At 39.7% G+C, this 25,253-nt stretch overlaps 1 protein-coding gene across 1 annotated transcript in view; it reads left to right on the forward strand.

Annotated features, from left to right (window-relative positions):
• Positions 1-1,387: 1,387 nt before the first annotated feature.
• Positions 1,388-25,253, forward strand: part of LOC142532322 (uncharacterized) — a 28,140-nt gene continuing 4,274 nt past the window's right edge. The window contains 8 exon segments of the mRNA XM_075638642.1: positions 1,388-2,571; positions 2,706-3,006; positions 3,085-3,121; positions 3,123-4,102; positions 4,105-4,648; positions 14,374-14,416; positions 14,418-14,724; positions 14,782-14,976. Coding sequence (XP_075494757.1) covers positions 1,444-2,571; positions 2,706-3,006; positions 3,085-3,121; positions 3,123-4,102; positions 4,105-4,648; positions 14,374-14,416; positions 14,418-14,724; positions 14,782-14,976 — 3,535 coding nt within the window. The 5' untranslated portion in view covers positions 1,388-1,443.

Below are 25,253 nucleotides of genomic sequence, written 5' to 3' on the forward strand. Positions count from 1 at the left end.
ATCAAACTTATCAAGATTTGTTCTTGTGGCGTTTGTCGATTGATATCATACGGATTGTCAGGGGCAAGTTCCTTGAAGGTTCGTCTGTTCCTCAATTGTTTATTCCGTGAATATTTATTGCTAAGTTTTTATAATTTAGAGGTGAATATCACACATTCAAACTTGATTCAAAAGATGGGGACAACAACGATTCTTTGTTCGTTATTGAATTGAGAGCGCGATTCGATTTTAATCGTGTTTGTTATTCGTTCGTACAAAGTTTCATATCATTTGGTATCAGAGCTTTGGCTCATTGAATTCAAGTAAGTTTACCCTTCGTTCTATTATCAGATCTAAATTTTCTTTCGTTCCGCTTTCAGATCTGATTTGTTCTATTATTCTTCGTCATTCGTGAATCTGTGATACACGAAATTTTGTGCCTTATTTTTTTCTTTGAATTTTCGGAATTCTTAAAAAAAAAAAATAGATTACCAAAAATCCGAAAATTCCCTATTATTTCTTTTTGGTAATTTGTTCTATTCTCTGTTGTGAGTCATATACACTTGTCTCACACCGTTCAAAAAAAAAAATTTATTATTATTATTCACCTTCAAATTTCTTGTCTACACAGTCCAAGTGAGTCGATCACAATTGTTCACAAGTTGAACTTGATTGTTTGATATACAAATACAAAGCTTGAGCACACCTTCGAGGATACTATCGAATTTGAGTGAAAAATACTTGAGTGCGAGTGTATTTTCTTTGGAGTGAACGGTGAGTATTTGTTGTAAGCAAAAAAAAAATAAGAGAGAAGAGACGAGTGAATTTCTTTGGAGTGACCGTGAGCAATTGGGTGAGGATCATTTTGTTTTCTACTAACGTTTTCTTGCAGGTACAAATTTGAAATTAAATGGAGAGGTAGGTAGGAGACAGTTCGAACCCGGGGTTGTCTAAGGTTCAAATGGAGGCGTTGTTTGGGCATTTTAGTAGGATGATGAGAATGATTTAGAGCCCTTACATGAGAGGTTGGATAAACTTGAGGTTAGTAATAGCGGGAGTAAGTCTAAACCTAAGGATGTGGGTAGAGGAGAAGAAGAGGAAGAATATGATTTGGGAGGAGATGAGAAAAGTCAAAATGAGAATTGGGGTAGGAATGGAAGAGGTAGAGGATTTGGGAGAGGAAGAAGAGAAGCCGTACGGGGCAGATATCATGGGAATAGGGAAGATGGTAACATGGGTAGTATTAAGATGAAAATCCCTTCATTCCATGGGAAGTCTGATCCGGAGGCGTACTTAGAGTGGGAAAAGGGGGTAGAGTTCGTGTTTGAGTGTCACCACTACTCCGAACAAAAGAAGGTTAGGTTGGCGGTGGTTGAATTCTTAGACTATGCTCTCATATGGTGGGATCAATTAGTGACCACTAGGAGGAGGTATAATGAGAGACCCATTGAATCTTGGGATGAGATGAAGAGGGTCATGAGGAAGAGGTTTGTGCCCAATCACTATTATAGGGAGATGTTTAAGAGGCTACAAACTTTGAGGCAAGGGTTGAAGAGTGTTGAGGACTACTATAAGGAGATGGAAGTAGTCATGATTAGGGCCAATGTTGAGGAAGATAGTGAGGCGACCATGGCTCGTTTTCTTTGTGGTTTGAACAGGGAAATTCAAGATCAAGTGGAGCTTCGGCACTACCTGGATCTAGACGAGATGGTGCAAATGGCCATAAAAGTGGAGCAACAACTCAAAAGGCGTGGAGTTGGCCGCACCAATCAAACTGGGGGTTCATCATCATCTTGGCGGTCAAATGGGGTGAAACGTGAGGAGAATAATGTGGTGACCAAGCCCAAGATTGAGACCAAACAAGAGGCGCCTAAACAAGGAGTGCAAGGTAAATCTGAAACTCCTTCTAATCGATCTAGGGTTGTTAGATGTTTTAGGTGTCAAGGATTAGGGCATATTTCTAGTGAATGTCCTAATAAAAGGGTAATGATTTTAAATGATTATGGTGAGTATGAATCGCATAGTGAGGGTGAGGATGATGATGAGATGCCTGCATTAGAGGATCCTGACGAGGTTTATGAGGCGGTTGTAGGTGAAGCCCTAGTGACTTGGCGTATCATGAGTGCCCAAGTCAAGGAGGAGGAGACTAACCAAAGAGAGAACTTGTTCCATACTAGGTGTTTTGTGAATCAAAAGGTTTGCAATTTAATCATAGATGGGGGGGGTTGTACTAATGTGGATAGTGTTGAAATGGTGGAGAAATTGGGTTTTCCTACACTAAAACACCCTCAACCATATAGGCTTCAATGGTTGAATGATTGTGCGGAAGTGAAGGTCACAAAGCAAGTGCTAGTGCCTTTTTCTATTGTGAAGTATGTGGATGAGGTCTTGTGTGATGTAGTACCCATGCATGCTTGTCATATCTTGTTGGGTAGACCGTGGCAATACGACAGAAAGGTGACTCATGATGGGTTCAAGAATAGATATTCATTTGTGTTGAAGAAGGAATCCATTGTTTTACTCCCTTTGTTCCCAAAGCAAGTGTTGGAGGACCAATTGAAAAAAAAGAAGAGAGATGAGGCCGGAAAAAAAGTTAATTAAAAAGTGAGATGAACTTTGAAAATAAAAATGAAATGGCTGAAAAAAAGAGTGAGATAGCCATACAAAAGAAACAAGATAGGAAAGAAAATGAGGGGAAAGAAAATGAGAGGAAAGAGGCCAAAAAGAAATCATATATGGCCCAAAAAAGTGAGTTGAAGCAATTGATGCACACACATGAACCACTTGTGTTGATTCTTTACAAGGAGATCCTACTTAACACAAGTGATATAGCCAGGTCCCTTCCGAGCATTGTTGTTTCACTCTTGCAGGAATTTGAAGATGTATTCCCGAAGGAGCTACCTCAAGGGCTACCACCATTGAGGGGGATTGAGCACCAAATTGATTTGGTACCCGGAAGTGCATTGCCAAATTGTCCAGCTTATAAAAGCAATCCGGAGGAGATCAAGGAGCTTCAACGGCAGGTAAGTGAGTTGTTAGATAGGGGTTTTGTGCGTGAGTCCATGTCCCCTTGTGCTGTACCTGTTTTACTAGTTCCTAATAAAGATGGCTCATGGCGTATGTGTGTAGATTGTAGGGCAATCAAACATAACCATTAAGTATAGGCATCCCATACCTAGACTAGATGATATGTTAGATGAGTTGCATGGTGCTTGTATTTTTAGCAACATTGACTTGAAAAGTGGTTATCACCAAATTAGGATGAGGGAAGGAGATGAGTGGAAGACTGCTTTTAAAACCAAATATGGGTTATACGAGTGGATGGTAATACCTTTTGGCTTAACTAACGCTCCTAGCACCTTTATGAGGTTAATGAACCATGTTTTGCGTGCACACATAGGGAAATTTGTTGTGGTCTACTTTGATGATATCCTCGTGTATAGCAAAAATTTGGAAGAGCATGTTAATCACTTAAGACTTGTGCTAATCACACTAAGGGCTGAAAATTTGTATGCTAACTTAAAGAAATGTGATTTTTGTACAAGCAAACTTGTCATTCTTGGTTTTGTGGTAAGTTCACATGGTATACAAGTTGATGAAGACAAGGTAAGTGCTATTCGAGATTGGCCAACGCCTACTACTGTTTGTCAAGTTCGAAGTTTTCATGGTTTTGCAAACTTCTATAGGAGGTTTGTAAAGGATTTTAGCACACTGGCAGCACCAATGACGGCGGTGATCAAGAAAAATGTTCCATTCCAATGGGGCGAGGAGCAAGAGAAGTCTTTCAATCTTATTAAGCAAAAGTTAAGTAATGCTCCTTTACTTGTTCTACCTGACTTTGCTAATACTTTTGAGATTGAATGTGATGCTTCAGGTGTAGGTATTGGTGGAGTGTTGATGCAAGGAGGGCGGTCGGTGGCATATTTTAGTGAAAAGCTTAATGGAGCAGTGCTTAACTATCCAACATATGACAAAGAGCTCTATGCACTTGTGAGGACTCTAGAGATGTGGCAACATTATTTGAGGTCTAAGGAGTTTGTGATCCACACGGATCATGAGTTTCTAAAGCACCTTAAGGGCCAACAGAAGTTGAACAAGCGGCATGCCAAGTGGGTGGCATTCATTGAACATTCCCCTACATCATCAAATACAAACAAGGTAAGGAAAATGTAGTGGCCGACGCACTATCACGGAGGTACGTACTAATCTCTACCTTGGAGTCAAAAATTTTGGGGTTTGAACATGTAAAAGAGTTATATGTGTTAGATGATGATTTTAAGAGTGAATTTGAAACTTGTATGCATGGTCCACATGACAAATTTTATTTGCATCATGGGTTCTTATTTAAAGAAGATAAATTGTGCATTCCCAAGTCATCAATTCGTGAATTACTTGTTAGGGAGGCACATGAGGGTGGTTTAATGGGGCACTTTGGGGTGGCTAAAACTTTAGGCGCATTGCATGAGCATTTTTATTGGCCACATATGAAACGTGATGTTGAGCGTGTGTGTGATAAGTGCATAACTTGTAAGCAAGCTAAGTCTAGAACACAACCGCATGGATGGTATACACCAGTTCCTGTTCCTAGTGAGCCTTGGATTGACATTTCTATGGACTTTATTTTGGGGTTGCCTAGGACTAAGAAGGAGAGGGATTCTATTTTTGTTGTTGTAGATAGATTCTCTAATATGGCACATTTTATAGCTTGTCATAAAATCCATGATGCTTCAAACATTGCGGATTTGTTCTTTAGAGAAGTCGTTAGGTTGCATGGCATGCCTATGACTATTGTTTCTGATTGCGTTGTTAAATTCTTGAGTTACTTTTGGAAGACTTTTGCGTGCTATTCTTAAAAAGAACTTAAAGAATTGGGAGAATTGTTTGCCTATTTGTTGAGTTTGCTTATAATCGCAGTTGAAAGGGATCGATTTTAGGTGTTCAAAACGCAACGGAAGTTCAAAATTTATTTAAATGCAAGAAAACCGAACACCTTATGTACTAGTATGTAGCAAATAGAAAAACACAAAATATGACATTCATAGTGTGTTTAGAAAATATACCTATCAATCTTAAAAGATTGATGATGGCTCCAATTTAGTTGTCAAACAACTAAGCTCTTCAAAGGACAACAATCTTCAAGCTTCCCCCTTGTTCTTGAATCTTTCCTTCAAAATTAGGTCCACCACCAACAAGCTAGAACCACTCTAATTTTGCACTAGAAAAATTAGAGTATTTTTCATTGAGAAGTGTGTGCTTTCATCAACAATTGAAGAAGAAAAAATGGAGGAGAATAGGGCAAGAATTTTCGTCCATGGTGAGGGGAGGAGAGAGGGAGGAGTGTTTTTCTTGGTTATGGAAAAAGTTGAACCCCAAAAAGTTGCATGCCAAGCCTTGAACATTGAAAAAGTTGTCTCCCAACTCTTCACCTCCCCATGCACATTCTATTTGGGCTTGTAACAATAATAAGGCCCATGGACTTTAATTTAATTGTCTCAAACAAATTTGAGACCAATTAAACGTTACTTTATTTTACTCAAGCCCACTTGTTTAATAATTATTTCTAATTGGGCTCTACAAGGCCCAATGTTGTTTAATTAATCCAACACTTGAATCAATTTAATTATTAGGACTCTATTAGGTCCTACTAGTGTTTAATTAATTCAACACTTGAATTAATTTAATTTAGTCCATAATAATGTATATGAAAATCACAATCTTCAAATACATTACTCGTTTGGCCAACTTTTAATTTAGGAGCACTTCCTCAAATTAAAAGTTACATTCTCCTTATAGAAGTCATACTTCTATTTTATTTAGGCTTATAAACTCCTTTACAAGCCGTTCAACACATTGAACTATTTTACTTCTCAACGGGATCTAGAAAGCTAGCCGTGGGTTCACATCTCCATGTGATTCGGACTAAACATGTCCTTATTTGAGCATACTATAATTGCTCCATTCTTATCAACTCCTTGATAAAAAGAACGTCAGAACTCAAGTCTTATAGTACCCAACCAATCATGTTAAACGCCTAGCAGCATCGCTTACATGAATCCCTAGGTATCAAATGATACTGCCTGCAAGAACCATTCAATTATGGTTAGCGTACAGTACGGTCCCTTCAACTCATATATCCCGCACGATTCGACAACCATTGGTATATCGAGAGTTGTCATTGAACCGATACTATGTGTCATGTTCTAGTTGCATCGATGGTGTAATCTATGAAACCCCTTTCATAATTACCACCATACTCTGATCAGAGATTTAATACTACATACACATAGGATATCCATTACCCAAAGGTAAGCGGTGAATCCCCGACTACAATGCATCGACTCCTATATGTTTCGACAAAACACCCAACCTTGCCACCTGATGACCCCTTGAGAGTCGGTAAACAAGTCAAAGTGCAATGCTAGCACATAGAGTCTCAATGTTGTCCCGGGTCATAAGGACTAGTAGTGTACAACCATAAACTAGGACGTTTCCACTCGATAAGTGAGAACCACTTGGAAAGTCCTTTATGGAGGATTCTTCAGTGCACTCTTCAAGGAGCACCTATCTGCATGCTCGGACATCACAATGTCCCCTACCAATGAAACATGGTACTCACATCGCATATACTAGTCTCGAACTCGAGCGGCCTATATCCTTCTTAGCGGCGACTGAATCGACTAGGAACTGTTTAGAATATACAGTATTCCAAATATGAGTTTCATGATACTCATCATATGAGCATCTCATATTCTTTCTACTATTTGTATATTCAAGGGCTTTATCAATGCAACTAGCATGGGTATACAGATAAAGATGTGCCAAAATAATAATTTCAAATATTATTAAAATAAAGATTGTTTATACATAGAGTTTCATTGTGAACACTCGGCCAACACTTGGCTCGACGTGCACCTACTCTAACAATCTCTCACTTGCACTAGAGCCAACTACCCATATGCTTCAAACCCATCAATTCGTGATGCTACTCGAATAATGGTCCAGGTAAAGGCTTAGTTAGCGGATCAACAACATTATCTGCGGAGCCGTCTTTGTCAATCGAGACATCTCCTCTTTCCACAATCTCTCAGAGGATGTGGTACTTTCTCAATACGTGTTTGGATTTCGGATGAGACCTTGGCTTCTTTGCTTGAGCTATAGCTCCCGTGTTGTCACAGAATACCGGGACAGGAGCAACTCCATTAGGAATGACGTCCAACTCTTGGACGAAATTCCTTATCCAAACAGCCTCCTTTGCTGCATCTGATGCAGCAATGTATTCGGCCTTTGTGCTGGAATCCGTAGTATTGTCTTGCATTGAACCCTTCCAAGAGGCAGCAGCACCATTGAGCATGAATACAAAACCAGAGGTTGACTTCAAGTCATCGATATCGCTTTGGAAGCTAGAGTCGGTATAGCCTTCCAATTTCAGTTCTCCACCCCCATAGACCAAGAACAACTTATTGGTCCTTCTCAAATACTTGAGGATGTCTTTCACAGCTTTCCAATGTGGAAGACCAGGGTCCGATTGATATCTACTCACTACACTTAGTGCGAAAGCCACGTCAGGACGTGCAGATATCATCCCATACATGATGCTACCAATTGCAGATGCATAAGGAATGCTTGTCATCAGCCGCTATCTCTGCATCAGTCTTGGGAGACATAGACTTGGATAGGGACACGCCATGACACATTAGGTAGATGTTCTCTCTTGGACTCATCCGTCGAGAACCGCTTCAAGATGGTATTAATGTATGTGGACTAGGTGAGACTAAGCAATCTTTTTGATCTATCTCTATAGATCTGTATTCCCAATACAAAAGATGCTTCACCCAAGTCCTGCATCGAGAACTTACTCGCTAACCATATCTTAGTTGATTGCAACATTCCTACATCATTCCCAATGAGTAGAATGTCATCAACATCAACACCAGGAATGTCACAGCACTCCCACTTACCTTCTTATACACAGAGGGTTCCTCAGGATTCTTAGTAAAACCAAACTCTTTGATTGTACTATCGAATCTAAGGTTCCAACTCCTATATGCCTGCTATAGAGCATAAATAGATCTATGAAGTTTGCATACCATATGCTCACTTCCGACAGATGTAAACCCTTCAGATTGAGATATGTAAATCTCTTCCTTAATATCCCCATTAAGAAAGACTGTCTTGACATCCATCTGCCATATCTCATAGTCATACCATGCAGCTATGGCTCGCAATATCCTTATGGACTTGAACATTGCAACTGGAGAAAAGGTTTCCTCAAAGTCAACTCCTTGTCTTTGAGTATTTTCTTTTGCCACCAATCGCGCCTTGAAGGTCAATACCTTCCCATTCGCCCCAAGTTTCCTCTTGTAAATCCATTTACACCCTCCTATAGAAACAATTCCCTCAGGTGGATCCACGAGATTCCACACTTGGTTCGAATGCAAGGAATTCATCTCAGATTCCATTGCTTCAAGCCACTTGGATGAATCGGCATCAGATAACGCTTCCTTGAAGGTCCTTGGATCACATCCATGGTTAAGCTCATCATGGCCCTCTTCAAGAAGCAGACCATACCTCATAGGTGGTCTTGAGACTCTCTCGATCTTCTAGGAGCTTGTATCTCATCTCTTAGCTCTTCGGGTGTGGGTTCCACAATTGTGGGTGTCTCTCGAACCTCGTCGAGTTCTATCATCTCTCCTTTTCTATCCAATAGAAATTCCTTTTCCAAAAAGGTTGCATTCCTAGAAACAAACACTTTTGTTTCTTGGGGATGATAGAAATAATATCCAACTGAATTCCTTAAATATCCCACAAAGTAGCATAAAATGGATCGACTATCCAATTTATCTTCCACTACTTGCTTCACATAAGTAGGGCACCCCCATATTCTAAGATAAGAATATCTGGGAGGCTTACCCATCCATATCTCATATGGTGTCTTGTCAACTGCCTTTGAATGGACATTGTTCAACAACAGTGCCGCTGTCTCAAGGGCATATCCCCAAAAGTATGGCGGCAACTTCGTGAACCCCATCATAGACCGAACCATGTCCATCAAAGTCCGGTTACGATGCTCCGAAACATCATTCAACTGTGGTGTAGCGGGCGGAGTCCACTGCGAGAGAATCCCATTCTCCCTAAGATACTCTTGGAACTCGGCACTCAAGTACTCACCACCTCGATCCGATCAAAGTGTCTTGATGCTTCGTCCCAACTGTTTCTCTACTTCACATGTGAATTCTTTGAATCCTTTCAAAGGCTTCAGATTTGTATTTCATCAAATACACATACCCATACCTCGAAAAGTCATCGGTAAAGGTGATGAAGTAGGCATATCCGTGTTTAGTGGTGATGCTAAGCGGACCGCACACATTGGTATGGATCAAATCCAATAACCCTTTGGCTCGCTCCACATGGCCCTTAAAGGGAATTTTGGTCATCTTTCCTTTTAGACAGGATTCACAAGTCGTAAGATCATTAATATCAGACATATAAAAAATGCCCACTCCCACTAGCTTGTTCATTTTTCTTAGGAAAATATGTCCTAATCGAGCATGCCATAATTGTGCCGAATTTAGAGTATCTTGTTTTCGCTTGTTTGTTGTTGTTATAGATTGGACATTGTTTAGTGGAATATCTTTCAATTTTAAGTTATAGAGATCGTTTTCAAGTTCTCTAGTACCAATTAAACATTCATTCTTGTAAATGTTGCAAACACCTTTGCTAAATAAACAGGAATATCCATCTTTATCTAGCATAGAAATGGAAACAATGTTTTTCACCAAATCAGGTACAAACAAAACATCTCTTAAAATTAACTTAAAATCATTGTCCAAAAGCAAGTAAACATCTCCTATGGCCTTGGCAGCAACTCTTGCTCCATTGCCCATCCTCAAGAAGGTCTCACCTTCCCTAAACCTTCTACTTCTTCCCATCACCTGTAACTCATTACAGAGATGTGAGTCACAACCGGTATCCAATACCCAAGAAGTAGAATTAATTGAAATGTTTACTTCAGTTTAGAACATACCGTTTCCAGAACTCTTCTGGGCAAGATATTCCCTGCAATTACGCCTCCAATGTCCAGGCTTCTTGCAGTGATGACTTACATCAGTAGTCTTGTCAGCCTTCACTGGTATGGCTGCCACAACAGGACTCGGAGATTGCCTCTTCAAGGGCACATTCTTCTTGGGACGCTGGAAAGAACGCTTCTTTCCCTTTCCATGTGGACCAGTCTTCGTACCAGATGAAGAGCCCACATAAAGAACCGACTTCTCATCTTTCATAGAAGCATGCATATAACACTTGGCTTTCAAGTCATGGTCACACCATTCGTTGTAAGTCTGCAATTCCTCAGGAGTGCAGCTAGTCGGAGCCTCAACAGGGGACGACTTAGTAAGTGTATACGCTATCCTTTCCGAATTCAAGACGATTTCCACATTTCTTAGCCAATTGAGGTAATTAGGTCTGGTTAATACGTGTTTGTCGAGTATTACATATAGCGAATTGCGAATCGAAGACATTGTCAAAAAGTATTGAAAAGTAAAACAGATAAATGTTAATGACTATTTTAAATTATTTAATAAGATATAAAGTATGGACTTTTACTTTATAAATGTTTACTCCCACTGTTTTGACATCTTTCACTACCCTCTAGTGAAAACGGGAAACTCCTTTCCTCAGTAGGTACGTAAGGTCCAATTAGCGAATTATGATCCCGAATAATATCAGCCAATCACAATTCCTAAAAGGTAGTTTCCAGTTGCATCTCAATGCAACCCTCTACGTAAACTTTTGTCTCACGTTTGATTAGGACCCAATAATATGACGTCGTTCATCTTCACGTGTCAAGCCTTACCCATCGATGTTGAACCTTAATGGACGGTCGCCATGAGTTCCCCCAATAATATGAGCCGAAATCATGGGAGTTCCACGTAGTTCACATCACCATGTCAATGGATGTCACAGCTTTTCGGCACCCAGGACCCCCCGCAATAATATGAGCCGAGCCCCGAGTACGGGTAGCGTTCATCATGCACCCATTGTCGATGGAAGACATGGAAATTATAAACAAATTTATAATTCCCCTTTTCGGGCTTGATATTAATTTTGAATCTTATTCAAAATGAGGGTTTTTTAATTTTGAAAGGTCTCATCATTAATTTTATTTAAAAGCCTGCCATGTTTGATCGTATGTTTGCCGGATTCATGCAACTTTGTTATTATCATAATAATAACGCACATACTCATTATTTATATCATATCATGCATATATTATAAACAGTAAACAAAACAAGGATGATCAATCGCCCCAATACTAATGGCTCATGTGAGCTAAACACGGGCCTAGGTCCAATCCTAGGGTAATGCAAGGGATGCAAATGCAACTATTACATTAGCTTCCAATATTTACATGTCTTCGATCTTCATAATCATCATGGCCACCATCTTCCAATCTTGATCATCCACTATACTAATATTTACAAATAAATATCCATGGCAAATAGGGATACATCTCATGAGGGTGGGAACGGGCCATAAATCAAGCCCACTTTAAATTTGATAATTATTACAATCATTCAACACAAAATAGCCTAGCATACACCTAGCAAATTGGGCTTGGGCTTTTGATCATCCTTTATGCATAATATCACATATCATACACCATCAATTAATTATCACAATAATTAATTGATCCAATATTATATATCTAGAACCAATCACTAACCGCCACGATTATAAACTAAATTAACAAAGTATACAAACACCTTTGTCTACTTTCCAATTAATTTATTTATAACCGAATTTCATGTAAATCACCATTTACTATAAATAATTAAAGTCAACTTCAATTATTTATTTCATGAGAAAATATTTGCAACTTTTGTAAATTTAAACTTAAGGGCCCAAAAAATCAATTTTCACCAAAAAACATTTTGACCCATTTAAATTTCACAAATGTGTTAGCCATCTCGTGGCCCAACAACTTCAAGGCCTATGAAACTTTGATAATCCAAAACACTTTTGGAAACCCTAGTCGTCATCACCGTCGCCAGAGCTCCGTCGGCGGATTCCGGCCAACAAATTTTTATTTTATTTTATTTTTGAGGGGACGTTTGGGCAGCTCCTCGGGCTGCCCTTGCTGCCCGAAATGGGCAGCCCCTCGGGCAGCCTGAGCTGCCTGAAACGGACAGCAACATGCTGCCCAAAATATGCCCCAAAAACGCCTTGATTTTGTTGCAAAAATTTCATCTCATGCAGTTAGAAATCGACCTCAATATAATATTATGTATATGCTACACAAACTAGTACCCTTAGCTCTGATACCACTTGAAAGGGATCGATTTTAGGTGTTCAAAACGCAACGGAAGTTCAAAATTTATTTAAATGCAAGAAAACCGAACACCTCATGTACTAGTATGTAGCAAATAGAAAAACACAAAATATGACATTCATAGTGTGTTTAGAAAATATACCTATCAATCTTAAAAGATTGATGATGGCTCCAACTTAGTTGTCAAACAACTAAGCTCTTCAAAGGACGACAATCTACAAGTTTCCCCTTGTTCTTGAATCTTTCCTTCAAAATTAGGTCCACCACCAACAAGCTAGAACCACTCTAATTTTGCACTAGAAAAATTAGAGTATTTTTCATTGAGAAGTCTATGCTTTCATCAACAATTGAAGAAGAAAAAATGGACGAGAATAGGGCAAGAGTTTTCGTCCATGGTGAGGGGAGGAGAGAGGGAGGAGTGTTTTTCTTGGTTATGGAAAAAGTTGAACCCCAAAAAGTTGCATGCCAAGCCTTGAACATTGAAAAAGTTGTCTCCCAACTCTTCACCTCCCCATGCACATTCTATTTGGGCTTGTAACAATTATAAGGCCCATGGACTTTAATTTAATTGTCTCAAACAAATTTGAGACCAATTAAACCTTACTTGATTTTACTCAAGCCCACTAGTTTAATAATTATTTCTAATTGGGCTCTACAAGGCCCAATGTTGTTTAATTAATCCAACACTTGAATCAATTTAATTATTTGGACTCTACTAGGTCCACTAGTGTTTAATTAATTCAACACTTGAATTAATTTAATTTAGTCTATAATAATGTATATGAAAATCACAATCTTCAAATACATTACTCGTTTGGCCAACTTTTAATTTAGGAGCACTTCCTCAAATTAAAAGTTACATTCTCCTTATAGAAGTCATACTTCTATTTTATTTACAATTATAAACTCCTTTTTAAGCCGTTCAACACATTGAACTATTTTACTTCTCAACGGGATCTAGAAAGTTAGCACTTGTGTGACCCTCAATGGTTCATTGATACAACTAGCCGTGGGTTCACATCTCCATGTGATTCGGACTAAACATGTCCTTATATTAGCATACCCCAATTGCTCCATTCTTATTTATCAACTCCTTGATAACAAGAACGTCAGAACTCAAGTCTGATAGTACCCAACCAATCATGTTTAACACCTAGCAGCATCGCTTACATGATTCCCTTGGTATCAAATGATAGTGCCTGCAAGAACCATTCAATTGTGGTTAGCGTACAGTACGGTCCCTTCAACTCATATACCCCGACCGATTCGACAACCATTGGTATATCGAGAGTTGTCAATGAATCGATAATATGTGTCATGTTTTAGTTGCATCGATGGTGTAATCTATGAAACCCCTTTCATAATTACCACCATACTCTGATCAGAGATTTCATACTACATACACATAGGATATCCATACCCGAAGGTAAGCGGTGAATCCCCGACTACAATGCATCGACCCCTATATGTTTTAACAAAACACCCAACCTTGCCACCTGATGACCCCTTGAGAGTCGGTAAACAAGTCAAAGTGCAATGCTAGCACATAGAGTCTCAATGTTGTCCCGGATCATAAGGACTAATGGTGTACAACCATAAACTAGGACGTTTCCACTCGATAAGTGAGAACCACTTGGAAAGTCCTATATGGAGGGTTGTTCAGTGCACTCTTCAAGGAGCACCTATCTGCATGCTCGGACATCACAATGTCCCCTACCAATGAAACATGGTACTCACATCGCAGATACTAGTCTTGAACTCGAGCGGCCTATATCCTTCTTAGCGACGGCTGACTCGACTAGGAACTGTTTAGAATACACAGTATTCCAAATATGAGTTTCATGATACTCATCATATGAGCATCTCATATTCTTTCTACTATTTGTATATTCAAGGGCTTTATCAATGCAACTAGCATGGGTATACAGATAAAGATGTGCCAAAATAATAATTTCAAATATTATTAAAATAAAGATTGTTTATACATAGAGTTTCATTGTGAACACTCGGCCAACACTTGGCTCGACGTGCACCTACTCTAACAGCAGTGTGCATTCTACTACAAATTTTTCGCCATTTGAGATTGTTTATGGTTTTAATCCTTTGACTTCAGTTGGATTTGATGTCTTTACCTGTGAGTGAAAGGTTAAACATGGATGGGAAAAAGAAGGCTGAATTTGTTAGGAACTTGCATGAAAAGGTCAGGGCCAACATTGAGAAGAGAAATGAGCAATATGCCAAGCAAGCCAACAAAGGGAAGAAGAAGGTGATATTTGAGAAGGGAGATTGGGTGTGGCTACACTTGAGGAAGGAAAGGTTCCCCGAGAAGAGAAGTTCAAAGCTATTACCAAGGGGTGATGGACCATTTCAAGTCCTTGAAAGGATTAATGACAACGCCTACAGACTCGATCTACCAGGTGAGTATAACGTGAGTTCTACTTTTAATGCTAGTGATTTGTCGTTATTTGATGTAGGTGACGAGCTAGATTTGAGGACAAATCCTTTTCAAGAAGGGGAGGATGATACGAACACGGGTGGTCAAGCTCTAAGGAAGGCATGGGATCCTTTGCAGTTTCCAGAGGGACCAGTCACGAGGGGATGCCTAAAGAAGTTCAAGGAGGCACTACAGGGAGTCATGAGCAAGCATGAAGGGGTCGTGATACATGGAAGTACGTCGGGAGGCCAAAGGAATATCATTCAAGCATTGTTGGAGACGGCCGAGACTCCACGGACGTGTGCACAGACCTGTACACGGGGTCCGTGCCCTTTACAACCGAGGATGAAGAATTCCAGTGTCTACACGGACCCGAGCACGGATCAGTACACGGGGTCCGTGTCCTATGACATTTGCAAAGGACGTGTGTACACGGACCCGTACACGGAGGTGGACACGGGGTCCGTGCCCCTTGTTTCCAGCTGAAGATGATTTTCCCTAGAGTACACGGACCCGTACACGGAGGTCTACACGGGGTCCGTGTCTGAGACGGCTGCGCGAGAATATTTTCCTTTCTAGAGTTTTAATTATTTTGGAGACTAGATTTTTTATATCTTTTGGTTTTATAAAAACATGTTGGACGAAAATTAAACACAATTCAGATTATCATTGATATTTTATCAAAGTTTACAGTTTTTCTCTCAAGCTTTTCAAAGCTTTTGCTTTGTGTTCATTCAAAAATCAAACTTATCAAGATTTGTTCTTGTGGCGTTTGTCGATTGATATCATACGGATTGTCAGGGGCAAGTTCCTTGAAGGTTCGTCTGTTCCTCAATTGTTTATTCCGTGAATATTTATTGCTAAGTTTTTATAATTTAGAGGTGAATATCACACATTCAAACTTGATTCAAAAGATCGGGACAACAACGATTCTTTGTTCGTTATTGAATTGAGGGCGCGATTCGATTTTAATCGTGTTTGCTATTCGTTCGTACAAAGTTTCATATCAGATATTCTTTTGTACTTAAGAAAGAACTCATTGTTTTACTTCCTTTGTCCCCAAAACAAATCATGGAAAACCAACGACAAAAGAAAAAAAGTGATGAGGCCGAAAGAAAGAGTGAAAAGAAAAGTGAGGTGGCCTTAAACAAACAAGAAAAAGATATGGTCAAAAAAATAAGTGATAAAAAAAATGATGAGATGACCATAGAGATAAAAAAAGTGGGAAAGGAAAATGAGAGGAAAGAGGTCAAAAAGAAAACATATATGTCCCAAAATAGTGATATGAAACAATTGTTGCACACACATGATACACTTGTGTTGATTCTTTACAAAGAGATTCTCTTTAACACAAGTGATATAGCCGGAAATCTTCCGAGCATTGTTGTTTCCCTTTTGCAGGAGTTTGATGATATATTTCCGGAGGAGCTACCTCAAGGAATACCACCATTGAGGGGGATTGTGCACCAAATTGATTTTGTGCCCGGAAGTGCATTGCCAAATCGTCCAGCTTATAGAAGCAATCCGGATGAGACTAAGGAGCTTCAGCGACAGGTAAATGAATTGTTAGATAGGGGTTTTGTGCGTGAGTCCATGACTCCTTGTGCTGTACATGTTTTATTAGTTCCTAAGAAAGATGGATCATGGCGAATGTGTGTAGATTGTAAGGCAATCAATAATATAACCATCAAGTATAGTCATCCCATACCTAGACTAGATGATATGTTAGATGAGTTGCATGGTGCATGTATTTTTAGTAAGATTGATTTAAAAAGTGGTTATCACAAAATTAGAATGAGAGAAGGTGATGAGTGGAAAACGGCATTTAAAACCAAATATGGGTTATATGAGTGGATGGTCATGCCTTTTGGCTTAACTAATGCTCCTAGTACTTTTATGAGGTTGATGAATCATGTTTTGCGTGCTTACATAGGGAAATTTGTTGTGGTTTATTTTGATGATATTCTTGTGTATATAGCAAAGATTTAGAAGAGCATGTTGAGCATTTGAGATTTTTACTGATCACACTTAGGGATGAACATTTATATGCTAATCTTAAGAAATGTGATTTTTCTACAAGCAAAATTGTCTTTCTTGGTTTTGTGGTAAGTTCACAGGGGATACAAGTTGATGAGGACAAGATAAGTGCTATTCGATCTTGGCCAACGCCTCCTAAGTTTAGTCAAGTTCGAAGCTTTCATGGAATAGCAAGCTTCTATAGGAGGTTTGTAAAAGATTTTAGCACACTGGCGGCACCAATGACGGCGGTGATTAAGAAAAACGTTCCATTTCATTGGGGCGAGGAACAAGAGAAGTCTTTTAATATTATTAAACAAAAATTAATTAATGCGCCTTTACTTGTTTTACCTGATTTTTCTAATACTTTTGAAATTGAATGTGATGCCTCAGGTGTAGGTATTGGAGGAGTTTTGATGCAAGGAGGACGACCAGTGGCGTACTTTAGTGAGAAACTCAATGGAGCAGCGCTGAACTATCCAACGTATGACAAGGAATTGTACGCGCTTGTGAAGACTTTAGAGATGTGGCAACACTACTTGAGGCCTAAGGAATTTGTGATCCATACGGATCATGAGTCTCTAAAGTACCTTAGGGGACAACAGAAACTGAACAAGCGGCATGCTAAGTGGGTGGCATTCATAGGAACATTTCCCTACATAATCAAGTACAAACAAGGTAAGGATAATGTAGTGGCCGACGCACTATCACGGATGTACGTACTAATCTCTACCTTGGATTCAAAAATCTTGGGATTTGAACATGTGAAAGAATTGTATGTGATAGATGAGGATTTTAAGGAAGTATTTGAAACATGTATGCATGGTCCACATGATAAATTTTATTTGCATAATGGGTATTTATTTAGAGAAGATAGATTGTGCATTCCTAAGTCATCAATTCGTGAATTACTTGTGAGGGAGGCACATGGTGGTGGTTTGATAGGGGCACTTTTGTGTGGCTAAAACTTTGAGTTGTTTGCATGAGCATTTGTATTGGCCACATATGAAACGTGATGTTGAACGTGTTTCTGAAAAATGCATTATTTGTAGACAAGCTAAGTCTAGAACACAACCACATGGATTGTATACACCACTTCCTGTTCCTAGTGAACCTTGGATTGATATTTCTATGGATTTTTTTTTAGGTTTGCCAAGGACTAAGAAGGGGAGGGATTCAATATTTGTTGTTGTTGATAGATTCTCCAAGATGGCACATTTTATTGCTTGTCATAAAACCGATGATGCATCAAATATTGCGGATTTGTTCTTCAAGGAAGTCGTTAGGTTACATGGTATGCCTAGGACTATTGTATCTGACCGTGATACTAAATTTTTGAGTTACTTTTGGAAAACTTTGTGGGCTAAACTTGGCACAAAATTGTTGTTTTCTACTACATGTCATCCTCAAACGGATGGACAAACTGAAGTTGTTAATAGAACTCTAGGGACACTTTTGCGTGCTATACTCAAAAAGAACTTGAAAAATGGGGAAGAATGTTTGTCATTTGTTGAGTTTGCTTATAACCGTAGCGTGCATTATACTACGAATTATTCACCATTTGAGATTGTTTATGGTTTTAATCCTTTAACTCCTTTGGATTTGATGTCTTTGCCTGTGAGTGAAAGGTTGAACATGGATGGCAAGAAGAAAGCTGAATTCGTTAGAATTTTGCATGAGAAGGTCAAGAATAACATCGAGAAGAAGAATTTACAATATACGAAGCAAGCCAACAAGGGGAGGAAAAAGATGGTTTTTGAAAAGGGAGATTGGGTGTGGTTGCTATTAAGAAAGGAAAGATTTCCAAAAAAACGACATTCGAAACTCTTACCTAGGGGTGATGGACCATTTCAAGTGCTTGAAAAGATCAACGACAATGCCTACAAATTAGACCTACTAGGTGAGTACAATGTCAGTTCTACTTTTAATGTTAGTGATCTTTCGTTGTTTGATGTAGGAGATGATCAAGATTTGAGGACAAATCCTTTTCAAGAAGGGGAGAATGATGCAAACGTGGTTGATCAAGCACCAAAGAAAGTATGGGAGTCGTTGGAGTTGCCCGAAGGACCTATAACGAGGGGACGTAGCAAGAAGTTTAAAGAAGCACTTCAAGGACTCATGATAAACTACCAAGGAGGATCTACAAATTGGGTGACTAAATTAGAGGAGGTTGGGAATCATGGGAATAATATTGGAGGTCTTTGGAATGTTATTCAAGTGCAATTGCCGAAGGTCCAGCGCATCCGCGCTAAAACAGAGACCGCACCCGCGGTCCATGATAATCGAATTTAAAAAAATTCCCGAAGCTGCACCGCACCTGCGGTGGTATCATCAGCGCACCCGCGGTCTTCACTTCCGTGTCAAATTTGATAATCCCGAAGCTTCACCGCACCCGCGGTCGTATCATCAGCGCACCCGCGGTCTTCACTTCCGTGTCAAATTTGCTAGTTATCTTAATTAAGCCTTTTTACACTACTTTTTCATGCTTTATTGATTATATATGCATTGTATCAGACATGAACGGAATTTTTTCAGACTTTAAACATATTATTGGAGATTTCTCTCAATATTCAAGGCATTTTGCTTTGATCTTCAACACAAATCAAACTTATCAAAGATTGTATCTTTGTGGCGTTTGTTGATTGTTTTTCGCTCGGATTGTCAAAACAAGTTCTTTGAAGGTTCGTTTGAAATTCGATTGTTATTATCGTTGATATTTGTTGCTAAGTTATAATCGCTTAGAGGTGAATATCACAAATCCTTACTTGTTTCAAAAGATTGGGACAACATAATCGATTCTTGTTCATTATTGAATTGAGGGTGCGATTTCAATATTCGTGCTTGCTTTTCATTCGTACGACGATTCGTATCACAGTCCAATCCAAATCACTGGTCCCCACCTTTCGTCTCCTCGTACTCGTCCTCACCGGCATCGATCAAGTCTAGTTAGTCTAAAAATTAAACATGTATAAACTGAGAATTGAAAGTAATACATAATAAAGCCACATGCATTTTAAAGTAGCACATACATACTTAAACTCTCAATATATTTACATAAACATAGACGTGCCATCATTTCCTAAACATTTTCATAAACGTGCCGCGTCATAAATACTTAAACATGCATAAACATCATCATTTTTGGTAGAGATGTGGTTCAAAACATGTGACCCATAACAAATGCGCCTGATCAGACTAAACCACCGTACTGGCCTGACAAGGATCATCACATCCTTTAGACCGAACGTCCACTAACACATACATAAGATCCCTCATACTTTATCGAGTGGATTGGTCTTTGGTCATGCTTTACCGCTTCCCAATCTGTAAGGCCCGAGAATTTGATTATCATAATCAGATTTGTGTTGTTGATAATTAAGGTAGTTGTAGACGCCTTGTATCGGACCGGAAGAGACGAGAAAGTAGATGCAATTATAGATATGAGATGAACTCGGTGCATATGCGCCACTAGACCGGCGCACATGCGCGAAAAGTACAGAAGTATCGGTGCACATGCGCGAGATAAGACGCGCATATGCGCGACACCTCCAGAACCTTTGGCGCATATGCGCAAGATGAAGCGCGCATATGCGCGAGGTGTTGAATTTGCCTTGGCCGAGACCAGTAGGTCTCGCGCATTTGCGCGGGTAATGTTGCGCATATGCGCGAGACGTGTACTCCAAAGGATGAGCCATGTGTTCTTAGCCATGAAATATATATATAGGGATTTTTTTCATTCTTCCTCAATTCATCAGCAAGAACCGAACGACTCTAGAGAAAAGCTTCACTTTTCTTAGGCTCTTAAATTGTGATTTTGTAAGATTCATACATCCAAACTTTAATCCGATTTCGGTTTTGAGCTCCTCTCTTCAAGGGCTACAAGAGGATGTAAGTATCTTTAAATTTCAACATGTTCTGAAATGTGAAAGTTGAGGAAAGATTGATATGATTGAAATTATATATTCTTGAGATAATAGATGTCGTATATTCGCAACCGGATCGAAGAAATAGTACCGTATGCCTTTGTTATGAATTTTAGCATATCTTGATTGAGAATATGCAGAGTTTGAGAGTATGATGTATATATGATGTTGATTATTCATTGTTGAGAATTGATATAGATTTGTGTTGAGATTTGAATTGATCGGTATTGAGAAATTACGTTGTTATGCCGTCAAATGGTACCGAGGTCAAGTATTGAATTGGATATGTGTTGATTGAGATTAGAGATTGATAGAATATGTATCAACATTTCCATTTCAGATTTGATAGTGACAGATTCGTCATCGAGACTTCGACATCGACAGACATTGTGCGACGAAAAGTATAATGCATGTTTTGTTTGGGGAAGACACAACTCAAATGAGATTCAGTTTGAGTTTCCCAACAAAATCACATACTAGAATTATTGTTTATCTTTTGATATGATTGTGATTTGTTTATAGATTTATATTCAAATCTCTTGATATGATGATGTCTTGTTTATAGATTTATATTCAAGCCTTTGAGATAGGAGAGTCATTGGCAGACTTGCCAAACTAGATGTTCGGTGGTATCGATGCTTCGGATTAGATTCACTCCGATTGTAGACATTCGATACAGACATGACCGAAGTCTATGAATAAGACGTACAGCTACCCCGATTGGGAGGGTAGGTGATAGATAGTGACGTCTTATTAACACCGGGATCCCTAGAGTAGAGTCGATTCGAGTCAAGACATGATTTGATTTGAGTTGCAGGTTTAGATAGATTGGTTCATAGACTATGGAACCATTGTTATTGCTTTCCTGCATGATTTATGATTTTGTATCAGCATGTATACATGTTTTATACTGGGATTTGTTCTCACCGGAGTTTCCGGCTGTTGCTATGTCTGTATGTGTGCATAACAACAGGTGGGGCAGGATCTGGGTCACGTCAGAGATGAGATCAAGATAGCGTGGTGACTACGGGCGCAGAAGATCACTAGTGATGTTGTACTAGATTTGTACTACTTGTAGTTTATGGTTTGTATTAAACACTAGTGATGTGTTTGTAGTAGAACATGACATGTATATTATATGTGTTGTAATTAAATAAAGAAAGATATTATGCTTAGTATTTACATTTGAATTAATGTTAAAAAGCGAAAATTTGACCCACATTTTGAATAAAGATCCAATTAATCCTGAAAAGAATGGAGTTAGAGCCCGGGTCCCCACAACAGGTGGTATCAGAGCAGTAGGTTCGATAGACTGAGATAGAATAGAATGAGCGGGGTAGATCGAGTCTTCTTCCTTACTTTTGCTGTGCTAGCATGATTTAATGCTTTCCCTATTATATGTTGTATTGTATCTGAGTTGATTTACAGCATATACTTGTAAAGACTGAATCAGAACCGATTCTGGATCAGAGGTATATGATCAGAGGAGAGCTGAGACAGATTGTATAGATTGTATCCTAATCTGTTTGATAATCAGATATGCCGCCTAGAAGAATACCACAACCAGCTGCAGGTCAAGTGCCAGAACAGGGGAGTACGTCAGGTACCCAGATAGACGTAACCGCTACCCCGATGGAGACTCTGTTGAAGCGGTTTCAGTCATTCCGACCCCCGACTTTAAAAGGCACTGAGAATGCAGCGGATTGCGAAAGCTGGTTGGATGATATAGAGATGTTATTTGAATCACTTGCCTATACAGATGAACGTAGGGTGAAGCTGATTGGGCATCAATTGCAAGAAGTTGCGAAAAGCTGGTGGTTGACCACAAAAAGAACCTTAGAACATCGAGGTATCGATATTACTTGGAAAGTATTTAAAGATGAATTTTATCAACGTTTCTTTCCAGTGTCGTATCGAAAAGACAAAGGGGCCGAATTTGCCAACTTGAGACAGGGGCTGTGGAACATAGAAGAGTATGTTGCCAAGTTTTCTTCTTTGCTTCGATTTGCACCTCATGTAGCAGGGAATGATGAGGCAGTTGCCGATCAGTTCATAAATGGTTTGAATCCGGATATCTTCACACTAGTGAACACGGGACGACCCAATACCTTTTCTGATGCACTGAACCGAGCAAAGGGAGCAGAGGCTGGCTTGATTAGGCAGCGAGGAGCTTCCTATAGTGTTCAGGGTCATTGACCGCCACCGTTCGCCATACAGTTTCCACCACCTCCTCCTCGATTTGATAGTGGAATCAGTAGTAGTGGGAAGAAAGATTCTTTGAAAGCTAAGGGTAAGCAGTTCAAGAGAGCAGGGAGCAGTTCATCGAGCTCCAGTGGATCAAGACAGAGAGGTCCTGGCCAGAGTATAGATGTGACAGGTGTATATTGTACTACTTGTGGAGGCCGACATGCCACAAAGCAGTGTCAGGGGGTGATGGGCAGATGTAACATATGTAAGCAACAGGGACATTTCGCCAGTGTCTGTCTATAGAGAGGTGCCCAGAGATTTCAGAGTGCAGGGTCATCAGCATCAGTGACTCAGCCTGAGAGGCAAGCTTCGTCTGTCCATTCCTTCCAGCCCACGCCTACACAGTCTCAACCTAAAGCTAGAGGTGGCCAGACAGTGAGCCAACCTCCCAGACAACAGGCTAGGGTGTTTGCACTGACCGAGGAGCAAGCCTAAGATGCGCCAGACAATGTGATTGCAGGTAACTGTTTCTTTGCGGTTATCCTTCATACGTATTGATAGATACAGGTGCATCACATACATTCATATCAGAACGTTTTGCATTGACACATGCATTGCCTGTAGAGTCATTGTCTACTGTAGTATCTATTTCTTCTCCGTTGGTAAGTGGCCTGATATCTGTGACTTCAATTAGACATTGCTTACTACAGTTTGAAGAGCATGAGATCGATTTAGAATGTGTTGTACTTGGTTTATCTGATTTTGATTGTATTGTCGGGATTGACATGTTGACTAAGTACAGAGCCACCGTAGACTGTTTTCACAAGATTGTCAGATTCGGACCTGAAATGACATAGGGGTGGAAATTCTACGGTACGGGTTCCAGATCTCGGATTCCCTTAGTATCTTCCCTGACTATGAGTAGATTGTTGCAACAAGGAGCAGAAGGGTTCCTTATTTATTCAGTAGATTTATTGAAATCGAGCCCGGCATTGGCAGATTTGCCAGTAGTACGGGAATTTGCAGATGTATTTCCTGACAAGATTCCAGGGTTACCTCCAGCTCGAGAGGTAGATTTTAGTATTGAACATATTCCAGGTACCGTTCCTATTTCGAGAGCCCCATATAGGATTGCGCCAATAGAATTGAAAGAATTGAAAGCCCAACTTGAAGATCTTCTAGCCAAGGGATATATCAGACCTAGTGTATCTCCTTGGGGTGCTCCAGTGCTATTTGTACGAAAGAAAGACGGTTCTATGAGATTGTGTATAGATTACAGGCAACTGAACAAGGCAACGATAAAGAACAAATATCCTTTGCCTCGTATCGACGACTTATTTGATAAGTTGCAGGGATCATCTATCTATTCCCAGATCGATCTGAGATCTGGATATCACCAGCTGCGAGTACGAGATATTGATATACCAAAGACAACATTCCGAACCAGGTATGGACATTACGAATTTATTGTCATGCCTTTTGGTTTAACGAATGCTCCAGCGGTGTTCATGGGGTTGATGAACCGTGTCTTTCAGAGATATTTAGATGAGTTTGTGATTGTTTTTATTGATGATATTTTGGTGTATTCAAAGAATTTGAATGAGCATGCCAATCATTTGAGAATTGTGTTGCAAACACTAAGAAATGAAAAATTATATGCGAAACAGTCAAAGTGTGAGTTTTGGCTGAGACAGGTTGTCTTCTTGGGTCATATCATATCTGGAGATGGTATTTCCGTGGATCCGAGTAAAGTGAAAGCTGTGATCAGTTGGCCGAGACTGACTTCGGTGCATGAGATACGCAGTTTCATGGGTCTAGTAGGGTACTATAGACGATTCATCAAAGATTTCTCCAGTATTGCGAAGCCGATTACCCAGTTGACGCAAAAGAATACACCCTTTGTGTGGTCGGAGGATTGCGAGTCTAGCTTCCTAGAGTTGAAGAAGAGGCTGACCAGTGCACCTGTCTTGATGATTCCTTCAGGTACTGGCGATTTCGTTGTATATTGTGATGCATCTCACAGAGGGCTGGGATGTGTTCTTATGCAGCGGGGTCATGTGATCGCATATGCCTCTAGACAGCTGAAGCCACACGAGATTCGATACCCCATCCATGATCTTGAATTGGCGGCTATCGTATTTGCCTTAAAGATTTGGCGTCATTATCTTTATGGTGAGAAATTTGAGATTTACTCTGACCATAAAAGCCTGAAGTATCTGTTTTCTCAGTCAGAGTTGAACATGAGGCAACGTAGATGGCTTGATCTACTGAAACATTTTGATTGTGAGATCAAGTACTATCCAGGGAAGTCAAATGCAGCAGCAGATGCCTTGAGTCGAAAGGTTTGTGCCCTATCTTTATCGACGATAGTTGTTTCGAATTTAGT

The sequence above is a fragment of the Primulina tabacum genome, chromosome 18 (assembly GCF_025594145.1).
Source record: "Primulina tabacum isolate GXHZ01 chromosome 18, ASM2559414v2, whole genome shotgun sequence".
Taxonomy (NCBI): domain Eukaryota; kingdom Viridiplantae; phylum Streptophyta; class Magnoliopsida; order Lamiales; family Gesneriaceae; genus Primulina; species Primulina tabacum.